General features: G+C 40.3%; 1 protein-coding gene, 2 non-coding genes and 1 pseudogene across 5 annotated transcripts in view; 2 read left to right on the top strand and 2 right to left on the bottom strand.

The window, feature by feature from the left end:
* MFSD14A (major facilitator superfamily domain containing 14A) overlaps positions 1–16,735 on the top strand; it is a 57,685-nt gene that overhangs the window by 9,980 nt on the left and 30,970 nt on the right. For 2 of the 3 annotated variants that reach the window (XM_003933265.4, XM_074381361.1), the window contains exon 2: positions 10,618–10,713. In XM_003933265.4, the coding sequence (XP_003933314.1) occupies positions 10,618–10,713 (96 nt within the window). Of the gene's footprint in view, positions 1–4,516; positions 6,775–10,617; positions 10,714–16,735 lie in introns of those variants that run through there. The other variant, XM_074381362.1, reaches the window with a different exon arrangement.
* On the bottom strand, positions 9,461–9,584 carry LOC120360580 (U6atac minor spliceosomal RNA). The gene has a single exon (XR_005577043.2). It is a non-coding gene; the product is annotated as a U6atac minor spliceosomal RNA (small nuclear RNA).
* Positions 11,401–11,462, top strand: LOC120360567 (U7 small nuclear RNA). Its single transcript, XR_005577031.1, has one exon. It is a non-coding gene; the product is annotated as a U7 small nuclear RNA (small nuclear RNA).
* LOC141580361 (elongation factor 1-alpha 1 pseudogene) lies at positions 14,359–15,360 on the bottom strand (annotated as a pseudogene).

The raw sequence follows: 16,735 nt of genomic DNA, 5'->3' as shown, positions 1-16,735 counted from the left end.
TCCTTTTTCTTTTTAACACACAGACTTTTTATTAAATGTGTACAACATTTTCTTTGTTCATCTATTGATGGACACTTAGGTTGATTCCTGATCTTTGCTGTTGTGAATAGTGCTATAATAAACCTGGGAGTACAGATATCTCTTGTTTATATTGATTTCTTTTCTTTTGGATATATAACCATAAGTGGGATTGCTGGGTCATATGATAGTTCCGTAACTTCCATACCGTTCTGCATAGTGGCTGTACTGATTTACATTCCCACCAACAGTGTATGAAAGGTCCCATTTCTTTACATCCTTGCCAACATTTGTTATCGCCTGTCTTTTGGATATAAGCCATTTTAACTGGGATGAGATGATACGTTATAATTTTGATTTGCATTTGTTTGATAATCAATGATGGTTGAGCATTTTTTCATATACCTGTTGATCACTTGTATGTCAATGTCTCTTTAGGTCTTACGCCCCTGTAAATATAAATATAAATAAATATAAATATATATTATAGGAGTTGTTTGAGCTCCGTATATATTCTGGTTATTAATCTCTTGTCACAGTGATATTTCACAAATGTTTTCTCCCATTCTGTGGCTTGTCTCTTGTTTCCTTTGCTGTGCAGCTTTTTAACTTGATATTTTAACTCTTTGTCCCTCTTCGCTTTGGTGGCCTGTGCTTTTCAGATATTACTGAAGAAATCTAGGTGGGGCACCATGGTGCACACCTGTAATCCCAGCACTTTGGGAGGGCAAGATAAGGGTATCATGTGAGGTCAGGAGTTTGAGACCAGCCTGGCCAACATGGTGAAACTGCGTCTCTACTAAAAATACAAAAATTAGCCAGGTATGGTGGCAGGTGCCTGTTAATCCCAGCTGCTCCAGAGGCTGAGGCAGGAGAATTGCTTGAACCCGGGAGATGGAGGTTGCAGTGAGCTGAAATCACGCCACTGCTTTCCAGCCTGCACGACAGAGCGAGACTCTTGTCTCCAAAAAAAGAAAAAAAAAATCTTTGCCCAGACTAATGTCCTAGAGTGTATTCCCAGTGTTTTCTTCTAGTAGTTTTGTGGTTTCAGGTCTTAGATTTGATTGTTGTACATGATGAGAGAGATAGTGGTGTAATTTCATTCTTCTGCATATGGATATCCAGTTTTCCCAGCATCATTTAAGAGGCTGTCCTTTTCCCAATGTATATTTCGGTGCCATCAAAAATGAGTTGACTATAAATGCATGGATTTATTTCTGGGTTCTCTATTGTGTTCTATTGGTCTATGTCTCTGTTTTTATGCCAGTACTATACTGTTTTGGTTATTATCACTTTGTAGTATAATTTGAAGTGAAGTAATGTGATACCTCCAGCCTTGTTCTTTTTTTTTTTTTTTCCTCCTGTTTGAGACAGTCTTGTTCTGTCGCCCAGGCTGGAGTGCAGTGGTGTGATCTTGGCTCACTGCAACCTCCCTGTCTCCCTGGTTCAGGTGATTCTCCGGCCTCAGCCTCTTGAGTAGGTGGGACTACAGGCACTCACCACCATGCCCAGCTAATTGTTGTATTTTTGGTAGAGACAGGGTTTTACTGTGCTGGCCAGATTGGTCACAAACTCCTGACCTCATGATCCGCCTGCCTCAGCCTCCCAAAGTGCTGGGATTACAGGCGTGAGCCACCGTGCCTGGCCTCCAGCCTTGTTCTTTTTGCTCAGGATGGCTTTGGCTCTTTTGTGGTTTCATATAAGTTTTAAAATTAAAAAAAAATTTGTGAAAAATGTCATTTGTAGTTTGATAGGAACTGCATTGAATCTGTAGATTGCTTTGAGTAGTATTAATTTTTTTTTTTTTTTTTTTTTTGAGATGAAGTCTCTGTCTATCACCCAGGCTGGAGTGCAGTGGCGTGATGTCTGCTCACTGCAACCTCTGCCATTGGGTTCAAGTGATTCTTCTGCCTCAGCCTCCTGAGTAGCTGGGATTACAGGCGCGTGCCACTATGCCAGGCTAATTTTTTTTGTATTTTTAGTAGAGGCGGGGTTTCATCATGTTGGTCACAGGCTGGTCTCGAACTCCTGACCTTGTGATCTGCCCGCCTTGACCTCCCAAAGTGCTAGGATTATGTGCATGAGCTACTGTGCCAGGCCTTGAAATTTAAACAGTATTGATGCTTCCAATTTATGAACATGGAATATCTTCTCATTTGTGTTTGTGTGTGTCCTCTTCAATTCCTGTTACCAATGTTTTATAGTTTACATTATAGACATCTTTCATTTCTTTAAGTTTATTCCCAGGTATTTGTAGCTGTTGTAAGTGGGATTACTTTCTTGGTTTTGTTTTTGGATATTTGCTGTTGGCATATAGAAATGCTGCTGATTTTTGTATCCTGCAACTTTAATGAATTTGTTCCTATTCCGATAGTTTTTTTTGGGGGTGGGGTATTTAGGATACTCTCTATGTAATATCATGTCATCTGCAAAGAGGGACAATTTTGACTTCCTCTTTTCTAATCTGGATGCCTTTTATTTCTTACTCTTGTCTAATTACTCTAGTTAGTACTTTCCAGTACTTTGTTGAATAAGAGTGGTGAAAGTGGGCATCTTGTTTTGTTTCAGATCTTTGAGGAAAGGCTTTCAATTTTTCCCTGTTTAGTATGCTAGCCCTGTGTCTGTCATATATGGCTTTTATCATGTCGAAGTATATTCCTTCTGTACCATTTTTGAGAGTTTTTATCATGAAGCAATGTTGAATTATTTAATAAATGGTTTTTCACCATCAGTTGAAATGATTATTTTTTTTCATTCATTCCTTTGAAATGATGTATCACATTGATTGATTTATGTATGTTGGACATAAATCAATTGGAAGGACGTAGTTGACCTTCCCTTCCTCTCTGCTACATCTTTCATAGTCTTCTGCTATTTGTTTGCTTTTTAAGTCCTATCCTTGCATCCCTGGATGATTCCCACTTGAACAGATAAATGATCTTTTTTAATGTGTTGGTGAATTTGGTTTGCTACTATTTTGTTGAGGATTTTTGCATCAGTGTTCATCACAGATATTGTCCCGTAGTTTTCTTTATTTTGTTGTTCTCCATGCTAGTTTTAGGTAATTTTTCTCTTAAATAAACAAAGCATTTTCCTACTAAAGTGTAAGTATGTTTATTAGAAAAAATACAGAAAATTCAGAACAGCATAGTAAACAGTGTTATATCACTTAAAATCATTACCCAATATAAACTCTTATATTGAGATCAGTATTGTTTTTCATAATTGAAATTACCCTACATATACAATTTTATATCCTACTTTGATTTAAAAAAAATTTAACATTACCATGAGCATTTTTGTAGGTCATTAGACATTATCTCTGAGCAGTTTTGGGCTGCATGTTGTTATTCTGTCTGATTATATGCTGTGCTCTGATTATAGGATGTATAGCAAAAGATTGAGCTTTGTATTTTCCTACTGTAAATGATGCTGTCATGAACATCTTTGCAGTAGAGCTTTTTCTGAATGTTTATTTCCATAGAATGCTATTAAATATTTTAAGAATTGTTAATATACTTTATATATTTTTAATCAGGTCTCGGTGCTTTTGTATTGGTTTTGTAAATACTTCACCAAATTACAATAGTAATCCTCTGTTATTTATTTCATAATCTTATGCTATTTGTTTGCCTTTTAAATTTAGCTGATGTTGTACATGTTTTTCTCAAACCAGTGTGCCTAAAATGGAATTACTCTTTCACGCTTTCCCTTTCCTCACTGCCTAGTTGACCAAGCCAGAAATTGTGACCTTCCCTTCCTTTCTGCCAACAGTGAATCCTGTTGATTCTACCTCCTAATGTTTTTTGTATCTGTTCACATCCTGCTGCCCGATCTTCTTCAAGTTTCTATTTCTTCTCACCTGGTTTTCTGCAACAACCTGCCTTCTGGTCTTGCTAATTCTCTTTCAGTTTATTTGCCATGTGACAGTGAAAGTTATTGTTCTAGAAAGGCAGACCTGTGATGCGATGTTACTCTCTGGCTTAAGACATTTTAATGTTTTCCTGCTGCCTTCAGGTTAAAAGGCCTTAATGTGACTTAAAAGGCCCTTTTCAACTGGGCACAGTGGCTCATGCTTATAATCTCAAGACTTCGGGAGGCTGAGTCAGGAGGATCCCTAGAGCCCAGGAGACTAGCCTGGGCAACATGGTGAAACTCTGTCTCTGTGTTTGTTTTTAAGCCTTTTCAAGTCACCACTTCTCACCTTTCAGCTTCAACTATTACCTCTTTCCTCCTTAGATACTGAAATAAGCAATAATATCTCCTGTCTTCTGGCCTTTGCATGTTCTGTTTTCTTTGTCTCAGATTCTCTTGGTCACCATATCCCCTCTCCTGCCAGTGTACAACTGACAATCTTTTTTTTTTTTTGAGACGGAGTTTCGCTCTTGTTACCTAGGCTGGAGTGCAATGGCGCGATCTCGGCTCACCACAACCTCCGCCTCCTGGGCTCCGGCAATTCTCCTGCCTCAGCCTCCTAAGTAGCTGGGATTACAGGCACGCGCCACCACGCCCAGCTAGTTTTTTGTATTTTTAGTAGAGACGGGGTTTCACTATGTTGACCAGGATGGTCTCGATCTCTCAACCTTGTGATCCACCCGCCTCGGCCTCCCAAAGTGCTGGGATTACAGGCTTGAGCCACCGCGCCCGGCCTAACAACTGACAATCTTGATACCTTTCCCACTGGACTTTGAGGTCTCAACTTAGGTAATACTGCCTGTCTTTTAGGAAGCCTTCCCTGACCTTCTCCTCAACTGATTAAGTAAGCTTCATTTTAACAGAGCCACTCAGGAGGCTGAGGCACAAAAATTGCTTGAACCCAAGAGGTGGGGGTTGCGGTGAGCCAAGATCACGCTGCTGCACTCCAGCCTGGGCGACTGAGCGAGACTTGGTCTCAGTAAACAAACAAACAAACACAGAGACACTTAAAAAAAAATTTTCCCCCAGAGACAGGGTCTCATCCTGTCACCCAGGCTGGAGTGCAATGGTATGATCATAGCTCATTGCACCCTCGAGCTTCTGGGCTAAAGCAGTCCTCCTACCCCAGCCTCCCAAGTAGCTGGGACTTAAAGGCATTTACCATCATGCCCTGCTGAGAGCCACTTTTAACACTTTATTTTCTATTGTCTTTTCTGCTCTGTGTATATATTTAGAAATATGTTAAATATAATTACCATCTTATTTTTTATCAGCATTTCCCAAAGTCTTTTCCAAGCAGTGCAAGTGTCCAAGAGATACGCTCTATCGATGTCAAAGAAGGATTCCATTGTCACGTTTGGAAAACAGAGCATACTATATTTTCTTGGAAATGAATATAAATTAGAATGCTTTAAGCCCTAGAAAGCTTTTTGCTAGGGGCTGGGTATATGGTGGTGGTGAACAAAACAGGTTTAAAGCTTACCATATCCTGTGGCCATTTTTGTTTTTTTTCAGGCACTCTCACTCTGTTGCCCAGGCTGGGGTATGATCTCAGCTCACTACAACCTCCGCCTCCCAGGTTCAAGCAGTTCTCCTGCCTCAGCCTTTCTGAGTAGCTGGGATTACAGGCACATGCCACCACGCCCAGCTAATTTTTGTATTTTTAGTAGAGACAGGGTTTCTCCGCGTTGGCCAGGCTGGTCTTGAACGCCTGGCTTCAAGTGATCTGCCCGCCTCGGCCTCCCAAAGTGCTGGGATTACAGGCGTAAGCACCATGCCCGGCCTCCTGTGGCCATTTTTTGACCTTTTATTACTATGCGTGTTCCATTTGATGCTAGTCATTACCTCTTCTTTCCTGAAACTCCTCCATTGTCATTTGTGACACTGTATTTTCTTCACTCTCCTGATATTTTCTTCACTGTCCTGATATTTTTCTCACTGTTTCTTTTTTCTTCCCCTTTTCTTTATCAAAGAAGAAAAACCTTCATTATTTTCCTCTGCCTGCTACTTGCTTCTTGGGGTTCGGTCTTAGCTCACTGCTCTTTCACGCTTACACTCCTGATAACCTCATCTACTCTGGTGGTTTCAGATATTACATTTGCTGCTAATTGTTTTAATCAGTGCTCAAAGAATACAAATGTTTCAAGAGGGCAGTTTTGTAGACAGGACCTGAAGTAAATCCAAGCCTCGTGGGGAAAGTGCTAGGAAGCCACCAGCAATTACTGCTAGACAACCAAGCTAAACACGTAGAAGTTGTTCTTGATACTCCCTCCTGCTGTTTATCAACGTCCTTCCAGTTTCAAATCCTGAGTCCTTAATCCATTCCCTCCCTTCCAGCATTCATACTATGCCACTGTTTTATGCCCTCATCTCTTTTTTGAGCTAATTCAAATAGCTTCCTTTTGCATGCTCTTTGCTCCTCCATTTTATCCTTTAGGAAATCACCAGAGTGAGGTATTGAACAATGCAGATCTGATCAAACCATTTTCTTGCTTGAAACCCTTCAGTGGTTTCCTGTGTCTCTAGAGTAAAGATGAGAAATTCCTTAACAAAGTTTAGAGGCTGCTTCATCTGCCTCCCTCTCTTTCACTCCATGACTAGAACTTTATTCTCCAGTAGCTTTTAACTGTCATGACCCTTATCTACTTCATTTTGACTTTCACAGAAGTGATGTCATGCCACTTCCTTTTCTTGCCATACTCTTGCCTTGCCTCCTAATCTGTACATGTCTCTTATTGTATTTATGCTAAGCAGATAGTTATAATGTTTCTTCCTCTCTAGGCTGAACCTGAGATCAGGGAGTGTGTCCTGTTTTGATAATCCTGGAACCTCTAGTATATAGTAAGTGCTCTGTAAATGTTTGTTGAGTGAATGAAACCTGTAGAAATTCATCAGCCATGGTTCTTCAGTTTCCTATTCCCCTTGTCTGAAGTTCTTCAATTGCAAGTTCTACGGAGGGGGTGTTCAAGTACCTTAAATTCTGTAGGTTGGAAGAGCTATTATTTTAAATGCTAATGAATTGTGACAATATTAAAAATAATGCAGCATCATTTTCAGCACATAGAGAAATCCAAGCACAGTATTTTTATATAAGGCTGTTCAGTATACTTTAAAGCTTAGGTATGGCATTGTAATATGTACCTGTTAACATACAAAAACATTTACATATCTTAAATGTTTAAGTTTTAGACTTTTATCTAGAAAACTGTGTCGTGGTACACATGAAAACATTTACATATCTTAAATGTTTACGTTCTAGACTTTTATCTAGAAAATCTCACCATGGCTGGTTGCCATGGGTCATGCTTGTAATCCTGGCACATTGGGAGGCTGAGGTGGGAGGATCGCTTGAGGCCAGGAGTTTGAGACCAGCTTCGGTAACATAGTGAGACCCCCATCTCTACCAAAAAAAAATTAGCTAAGTGTGGTAATTTGTGCCTGTTGTCCCAGCCTCTTGGGAGGCTGAGGTGGGAGGATTGCTTTAGCCCAGGAGGTTGAGGCTGCAGTAAGCCATGATTGTGCCACTGGACTCCAGCCTGGGCAACAGAGCGAGATCCTGTCTACAAAACAGAAAGAAAAGAAAGTTTTGTTCTTCTCCTGTTATATACACTTGTTAAGTGGTGACTAAATATTATAGGGCTGGGCACAGTGCCTCAAGTCTGTAATCTTACCACTTTGGGAGGCTGAGGTGGGGGATCACTTGAACTCAGGAGTTCGAGACCAGCCTGGGCAACAAGGTGAAATTTCATCTGTACAAGAAATAGGAAACAAATTAGCTGTAGTCTCAGGTACTTGGTGGGCTGAGGTGGAAGGATCATTGAGCCCAGGAGGTCGGGGCTGCAGTCATCCGAGACTGTGCCACTGCATTCCAGCATGATGACAAAGTGATACCCTGTCTCCAAATATAAAAATAAATATAAGCTGTTTATTAGCAAGTTTATACTTCCCTTTAAAATACGAAATTTGGCTGGGCGTGGTGGCTTACACCTGTAATTCCAGCACTTAGGGAGGCCAGGGCAGATGGATCACCTGAGTTCAGCAGTTCAGAACCAGTCTGGCCAATATGGTGAAACCTTGTCTCTACTAAAATAAAAAAATTAGCTGGGCTTGGTGGCGGGTATGAGTAATCCCAGGTACTTGGGAGGCTGAGGCAGGAGAATTGTTTGAACTCCGGAGGTGGAGGTTGAAGTGAGCCGAGATCACACCATTGCACTCCAGCCTGGGCAATAGAGTAAGACTCTATTTCAAAAAAAAAAATAGAAAAACTGAGATAAATTTTTAAAATTTTAACTTCTTAATAGATTTTATTTTTATTTGACAAATTGTACATATTCATGGGGTACATAGTGATGTTTCAATATGTAAAAAGTGTGGTGATGAGATCGGAGTAATTAGCATATCTACAACATTTATCATTTCTTTGTGTTGGCAACATTCAATATCCTTCTAGCTGTTTGGAACTATATATTATTAACTGTTGTCACCCTACAATGGTGTAGAACAGGCGTCCCCAAACTACGGCCCGCGGGCCGCATGCAGCCCCCTGAGGCCATTTATCCGGCCCCCCGCTGCACTTCAGGAAGGGGCACCTCTTTCATTGGTGGTCAGTGAGAGGAGCACAGTATGTGGCGGCCCTCCAACGGTCTGAGGGACAGTGAACTGGCCCCCTGTGTAAAAAATGTGGGGACGCCTGGTGTAGAACTATAGAACTTACTCCTCCTATCTAGCTTTAGTTTCATAGCCTTCAACAAATCGCTCCCTATCCTTCCCACCTTTTGGTATCCTCTGTTCTGCTTTTTACTTCTATGAGATCAACTTTTTTTAGCCTCTACATATGAGTGAGAATATTCAGTGTTTTAACTTTCTGTTCCTGGCTTATTTCACGTAGCATAAAGTTCTCCAGTTCCATCCATTTTGCCACAAATGACAGGATTTCATTTTTTATGGCTGAATAGTATCCCATGGTATGTATAATACCAGATTTTCTTTATCCATTCATCTGTTTTTTAGACACCTGGGTTAATTCCGTAACTTGGGTATTGTGAATAGTGATGCAGAAAACATGGGGGTGCAGATGTCTCGCCAACATAATCATTTCCTTTCCTTGGATAAATTTTCATTAGTAGAATTACTGGACCATGCAGTAGTTCTATTTGTCGTTTTTAAGGGACCTTCCTACTAGTCGCCATAGTGGCTGTACTAATTTACATTCTCACTAGCAGTGTGTAAGATAGTTCCCTTTTCTCTGCATCCTCACCAGCATTTGTTCTGTTCTATCTTTTTGATTATAGCCATTCTAACTCGAGTGAGATGATACCTCATTGTGGTTTTGATTTGCATTTCTCTGATGATTAGTGCTGTTGAGCATTTTTTCATATACCCATTTGTTGTTTGTGTGTCGTCTTTTGGAAAATGTCTATTCAGATCATTTGCTTATTTTTAAATCAGATTATTTTGTTGTGTGATTTTTGCTGTTGAGATGTTTCATTTCCTTGTATATTCAGGATATCAATCCCATGTTAGATGAGAAATATGACGGTTAAATGCCACCCAGATAGTTGGCAGTGTGTTAATGGTATACATGTTGTCAGGCCGAGGGCCTTCCATCCTTGTCAAGGGACGTGCTAACCTTCTCTACTTTGATATAATACTGAAGTGATTCTTAAGACATCTCTAACAGCAGTATAAACTTAATTTTGTATTTTCTTTCTCATGTATATCAAGTTTCAAATCTCTTACATGCTTTCTCTGGGGATTGTTCTGCTTTTGAGCCATGTTGAGATCATGTTTATATTTTTGCCATTTGCTTTTCATTTATGTTTTGTTTTGCCAAAATCTTTAAAACTTTCAACTGATTGTGTTAGTCTTAATATCTTTTAGTGGCTCCCCATGGTCTTCAGAATTAAATATAGACTTCTTTTCCTTTTTTTTTTTAAGACGGAGTTTTGCTCTTGTTGCCCAGGCTGGAGTGCAGTGGCGCAATCTCGGCTCACCGCCACCTCCGCCTCCTGGGTTCAGGCAATTCTCCTGCCTCAGCCTCCTGAGTAGCTGGGATTACAGGCACGCACCACCATGCCCAGCTAATTTTTTGTATTTTTAATAGAGACGGGGTTTCACCATGTTGACCGAGATGGTCTCGATCTCTTGACCTTGTGATCCGCCCGCCTCGGCCTCCCAAAGTCCTGGGATTACAGGCGTGAGCCACTGCGCTTGGCCCCAAATATAGACTTCTTAACATGGAAGCTGGTCTTTGAGTACCTGAAGCTCATATTTCAATGCACCCAAGATGCAGCCCATGCACTGGTTGTACTGTACTAGGTATATGAGACCCACAATGCGTCAAGCCTCAGAACCTTTATACAGGCTGAGCTATCTTTCCCACCCTATACCTTGGCCTGTCTAACTCTATTATGTCCTTTCAGCCTTCCTCCTGGAAGTCTGGTATTCCCACCTCCCAAGTTCCCTTGGACTCTATATGCCTCAACTGCATACTGTGCATATGGTAATGAATTTAGTTGCTTTGTCTGTCCCTCTCACTTTGAAGACAGAGACAGTACAGATGTTTGGCACAGTGCCCAGCACATATATGTTCTTAATAATTTATTGACTATTACATCATTGTTATTGTTAATAATTCTAGAATGTTAACTCTTTGTTAACTTTTTAAAAATCTTGTTTTTATAGCCTCAAGGAATAGGTTCTCCTAGTGTTTATCATGCAGTTATCGTCATCTTTTTGGAGTTTTTTGCTTGGGGACTGTTGACAGCACCCACTTTGGTGGTAAGTAATCTTTTAAATTATTTAACACTGATTCCAAAATCTCTTTTTCTTCAGTTTTGGAGGAAAACATGGCCCTTTTTCCTTTGCATGGTTAATTCTCCCACCAGTATTGTTCAGTATTCACCAGTATTTTACTGGTTGAATTGTCTTTTCCAGCCCTTAACTCTCCCTTACCTTTGTTTTGTGTTGACAGGGTAGGGGAGCCTGGAGGTGTGTGAATTTGGACTTGTCATTCTGAGTAGAATAGAGCTTCTTAAACCCACAGGTTTAGGAAAGATGGTGTCTGTGACCTGCATGACTCGGCATAATTACTTTGAGGTTCATTTATGCAGCTGTATTTTCCAAAAACAAGTTTCTGTTCATTTGGGCTAAGTACCTAGAAGGGCTATTTTTAAATAGCTCTAAGCTGATTTTACCCAAATTTCCCCAGGTTTGGAACCTTAGAAAAGACTTCCCTTCCAGACCAGACAACTCAGATGATAGCCAGTTTTCTCATGTTGTAGTTAAGGGGAATGGAATGAAGGAAGGACTATCTGTGGTAAATATCTATGTTGTCTTGAAAGAGTAATTAAGATAAATGTACAGTTTACCAAATTCTAGAGGAATAGAATTTTAAAGTGATATACTGTGTTTTGATGAGATTTTTCATATTATACAAAAAAGCTTTTCATTTAAAAAGTTATTTAATAATGTTACAGCTCTTTTAGAATTTGTCTAGCAGGTTTTCTGGTTTTTGCCGGAAAGCCCCCCAAAAAATAAAAAAAAAATTTAAAAAAGTTATTTAATAGAAAAATTATCTAAGTAGAGTAAACTAGTCTTAAGAACATTTACAATGCTTATTTCTTGATATATTTATTGACAGCTATGTAATTATTACTATCTATATATAAAATATTGATGTTTAGCATTTGCTTTGGGCTGGGTACAGTAGTGGCTCATGCCTGTAATCCCAGCATTTTGGGAGGCTGGGTGGTAGATCACTTGAACTCACGAGTTCAAGACCAGCCTGGGCAACATGGTCAAAGCCTTTCTCTACAAAAAATGCAAAAATTAGTTGGGCATAGTGGCACATGATTGTAGTCCCAGCTACTTGAGAGGCTAAGGCAGGAGAATCACTTGAGCCTAGGAGGTTGTAGTGACCTAAGATCTCGCTACTGCACTCCAGCCTGGGCGATGTGAGTGAAACCTTGTCTCAAAAACAAATTACAAAATAAAACAGTTATTTTGAATATATAGAGCATATTTATGAGTTTTGCTATTTTAAAAAGGTTTTTTGTTTACTAATTTCAGATAGAAATCTTTCAAATATTAATTTATACATTTCCTGGCTTCATAATCAAAGCATAGTGATTTGGAACTTCCTCAGATGATGCAAGTTCGTTATGACCTTCATAACTTCATTGTATTGTAATAATCTGTTTGTTGTCAAGGGCTACTGCAGTGCTGTAATAACTTTCCTAATGTTCCAGCATGCTTGTTTATAACCTACTGTCAGTTTAACATATAAATCTGCCTGGTAGAACATCACTCCTACCGTTTAAAGTACTTAAGCTTTTTAATAGTAAACAGTCCACATGTGTTTATGTTATGATAGACCCAGTCACAGTCCTTTTATGTATTCAAAGTGGAATACATTAGGACTGTGCTAACTTTGAATACACAAATGTATTAATCTCCCAACCACCTTATCAGTGAGATGTTACTCTCATAATACAGATGAGGAAACCGGGGCTTAGAAAATTTAAGAAACTTGATTGCTACCATGACAGTAAGCTGCAGTGTTGGTATTTGCACCTCGGCTTCCTTAACTCCTCCAGTGCTCAGTCTTTTGTGGAATGCAGGTAGTAACTAGTTTGTACTCATGTTTTAGATAGTTGTTATCAGGCAGCCCAACGACTAGCTAACTAGGGCAATCAGAATGTGGATGAGCTGTTAGCAAGCTATTAAAAAGCATTTTGTGATGTTTCCGTAATTTGTTGTCAGTATTTCAAGTGTAAAAAAGTTTAAAAATTTGCTCCTGGTTTACATTTTTTTTAGGCATGTCATCTTTTCTGTAATTTAGGTACTTTTTATTTTCCTACTCGGACAAAGGGAGGCTATCTTTTTTAAGGATGGAGTCCCCTTAATTAGAAAGGCTTATTAGTTCATTTTTCATAGACTAATGTTGTGCTTAGTATATTCTTAAAAATAGATATTTTTAGTTTTCTTTTTCTTTTCTTTCTTTCTTTCTTTTTTTTTGAGACAGAGTCTCACTCTGTCACCTAGGCTGGAGTGCAGTGGTGCAGCCTTGTCTCACTGCAATCTCTGCCTTACAGGTTCACACAGTTCTACTGCCTCAACCTCCCGAGTAGCTGGGACTACAGGCATATGCTACCATGCCGGGCTAATTTTTGTATTTTTAGTAGAGATGGGGTTTTACAATGTTGGCCAGGCTGGTCTCGAACTCCTAACCTCAGGTGATCTGCCTGCCTCAGTCTCCTGAACTGCTGGGATTACAGGCGTGAGCCACCGTGCCTGGCTGTTTTCTTTTTAAAATATAGATGCTCCTTGACTTACAGTGGGCTTATATCCTGATAAACCCATCTAAGTTGAAAATACTAAGTCAAAAGTGCACTTAATACACCTCACCTACTGAACATCATATTTTAGCCTAGACTACCTTAAATACACTCAGAACACTTACATTCACCTACAGTTGGGCAAAATCATCTAGCAGTACAGTACACTAGAGTAACAGTTGTTTGTCCTTGTGGTTGGATGACTGGCTCTCTGGCATCGGGAGAGAGTATACTACTGTGTATCACTAGCCAGGGGTAAGATCAGAATTCAACATTTAAAGTATGATTTCTCCTGAATAGCTTTTGCATTATCATGAAGTTGAAAAGTCGTAAGTTGAATCATTGTTAAGTCAAGGACCATCTGTACTAAATTCTAGTTAGGAAAATGAAAGGTACTAATTTATGGGAATTTAATGACCTCTTTTTTTTTTTGGCCAGCATGAGTGCATTTTCTGGAATGACTGCTACAGTATTTTTTGCCAATTATTGGATTTACAGCAAGGCTTTGCTTTTCTGTGATTGTCGTAACAGTTACTCTTAATCCCTGTATTTGATCTTTATACTTGAGTTTTAAAATGGCAAAATGATGAGTTATGGTTACTAGGAAGAGTTGACTATAATATTATAATATTCATAATTTACCTTTTTTATTTTTTACTACTTTTTTTTTCCTCATTAAACTTTTTTAGTGGGTCTCAAAATTCTGTGACAAATTTTTGGTCAAGTTGTTTCCATTAAAAACTACTGATTTTTTGACCGGGCGCGGTGGCTCAAGCCTGTAATCCCAGCACTTTGGGAGGCCGAGGCGGGTGGATCACAAGGTCGAGAGATCGAGACCAACCTGGTCAACATGGTGAAACCCCGTCTCTACTAAAAATACAAAAAATTAGCTGGGCATGGTGGCGTGTGCCTATAATCCCAGCTACTCAGGAGGCTGAGGCAAGAGAATTGCCTGAACCCGGGAGGTGGAGGTTGCGGTGAGCCGAGATCGCACCATTGCACTCCAGCCTGGGTAACTAGAGTGAAACTCCGTCTCAAAAAAAAAATAACTACTGATTTTAAAAACTAATAACTTAGAGTTGCCACATGCAAAAAAGAAAACCAGAGTGGTCCATAGAACATTCTCCTTTCCTTCTGAAGGTTTTATGATGCATTGTTATTGTTAACTAGTCTTCTACTACTAAACTTAAATGGCAAGTTAAAACAAGCAGTTCTGAGACGGTTCTTCCACCACTGATATTAAGACCAGGGTAGCAGGTATAATGTTCATTTAGCCTTTTGGGCTTTCTGGGCAGACTTGGTGATCTTGCCAGCTCCAGCAGCCTTCTTGTCCACTGCTTTGATGACACGCACTGCAACTATGTGTCTCATATCACGAACAGCAAAGCGACCCAGAGGTGGATAGTCTGAGAAGCTCTTAACACACATGGGCTTGCCAGGAACCATATCAATGATGGCAGCATCACCAGACTTCAAGAATTTAGGGCCATCTTCCTGCTTTTTACCAGAATGGTGAACAGTCTTTCCTTCAGCTCAGGAAACTTGCATGCAGTGTGAGCCATGTGGCAATCCAGTACAGGGGCATAGCCAGCACTGATTTGGCCTGGTGGTTCAGGATAATCACCTGAGCAGAGAAGCCAGCTGCTTCCATTGGTGGGTCGTTTTTACTGTCACCAGCAACGTTGCCACAATGAGCATCCTTGACAGACACGTTCTTGACATTGAAGCCCATATTGTCCCCAGGAAGAGCCTCACTCAAAGCTTCACCGCGCCCAGCCTGTAGTCATGTTTTTGATGAAGCCTCTGTGTCCTGGGGCATCAATGATGGTCACGTAGTACTTGCTGGTCTCAGATTCCACAAGGAGTTATCAATGGTGATACCATGTTGATGCTCAGCTTTCAGTGTATCTAAGACCCTGGTATACTTGAAGGAGCCCTTTCCCATCTCAGCAGGCTCCTTCTCAAATTTTTCAGTGGTTCTTTTGTGGATGCCACCGCATTTGTAGATTAGATGTCAAGTAGTGGTGGACTCACCGAAATCTACGTGTCCAATATCAGCAATGTTGATATGAGTCTTTTCCTTTCCCATTTTGGCTTTTAGGGGTAGTTTTCACGACACCTGTGTTCCAGCGGCAAACCCCTGCAAAAAGCTATTTTTTTACTGATTTTTAAAACAAATCTCTCAGCTTTATTTCTTCTACATGTACATTTTAAAATATTTATTCTGCTTATATATGTGTTTTAAAGTAGTTTTATATTCTATTTTTTTCTTAATTTATATGATAGGGAAAACTTTGAGGGTAGGGGAAGAGATTTAGGCAAAATAAGGATTAGGTTGTAGAGTTTAGATGGCTCTAATTGCTGATATTTGGTATGGTTTAGGTACTTTAAAGTACTTTGGGCTTTGGGTGTTGGAACAGCAGGAGTCTTTTTTTTTTTTTGTTGAGACGGAGTTTCACTCTTGTTACCCAGGCTGGAGTGCAATGGCGCTATCTCGGCTCACCGCAACCTCCACCTCCTGGGCTCAGGCAATTCTCCTGCCTCAGCCTCCTGAGTAGCTGGGATTACAGGCACGAGCCACCATGCCCAGCTAATTTTTTGTATTTTTAGTAGAGACGGGGTTTCACCATGTTGACCAGCATGGTCTCGATCTCCTGACCTTGTAATCCACCCGCCTCAGCCTCCCAAAGTGCTGGGATTACAGGCTTGAACCACCGCGCCCGGCCCAGCAGGAGTCTTTTAAGCATCACAAGGAAAATTATGCATGTGGGCACATGTGGAAACAAGAGCAACATATCTGTCTGTCTCTACCCGTTTTTTTAAGAGGTGGGATTTTGCTGAGTTGCCCAGGAAAGCCTTGAATTCATAGGCTCGAGCAGTCCACCCACCTCTGCTTCCCAAGTACCTGGGACTACAGGCATGTACCACCATGCTCAGCATATAGTATGTATGTAAGTAGGATGTAAAAGTTCCCCCACAATTCCACCCACCCTCCAGCCATGATAAGAGTTTCTGGCTTTAGAGTATCCTTTATCTTTGCCATTAGGACAGATTAGCCAACTAGAGATGAATCTTTTCAGCAGTTAAGAGTTATTAATTCAGTGATTTTTTTTTTTTTTAAACCATTGATGAATCAGTGATGCCTCGGGAATTTTTCAGAATACCCAAGCCTTACAATGTGTCTGGCAAGGGTGAGGTCTAGGCTTATTCATTTATTTATTTGTTTGTTTGTTTTCTAAGATGAAGTCTCACTTTTGCCCAGGCTGGAATGCAGAGGCTTACTGCAGCCTCCACCTCCTGGGTTCAAGCGATTTTCCTGCCTCAGCCTCCTATGTAGCTGGGATTACAGGCACTCACCACTACACCTGGCTAATTTTTGTATTTTTAGTAGAGACAAGATTTCACCATGATAGCCATCTCGTTTCAAACTCCTGACCTCAGGTAATCTGCCTGCCTTGGCCTCC

Source organism: Saimiri boliviensis, chromosome 11, assembly GCF_048565385.1.
Source record: "Saimiri boliviensis isolate mSaiBol1 chromosome 11, mSaiBol1.pri, whole genome shotgun sequence".
Classification (NCBI taxonomy): Eukaryota; Metazoa; Chordata; class Mammalia; order Primates; family Cebidae; genus Saimiri; species Saimiri boliviensis.
This window is presented reverse-complemented; position numbering and strand designations above follow the sequence as displayed.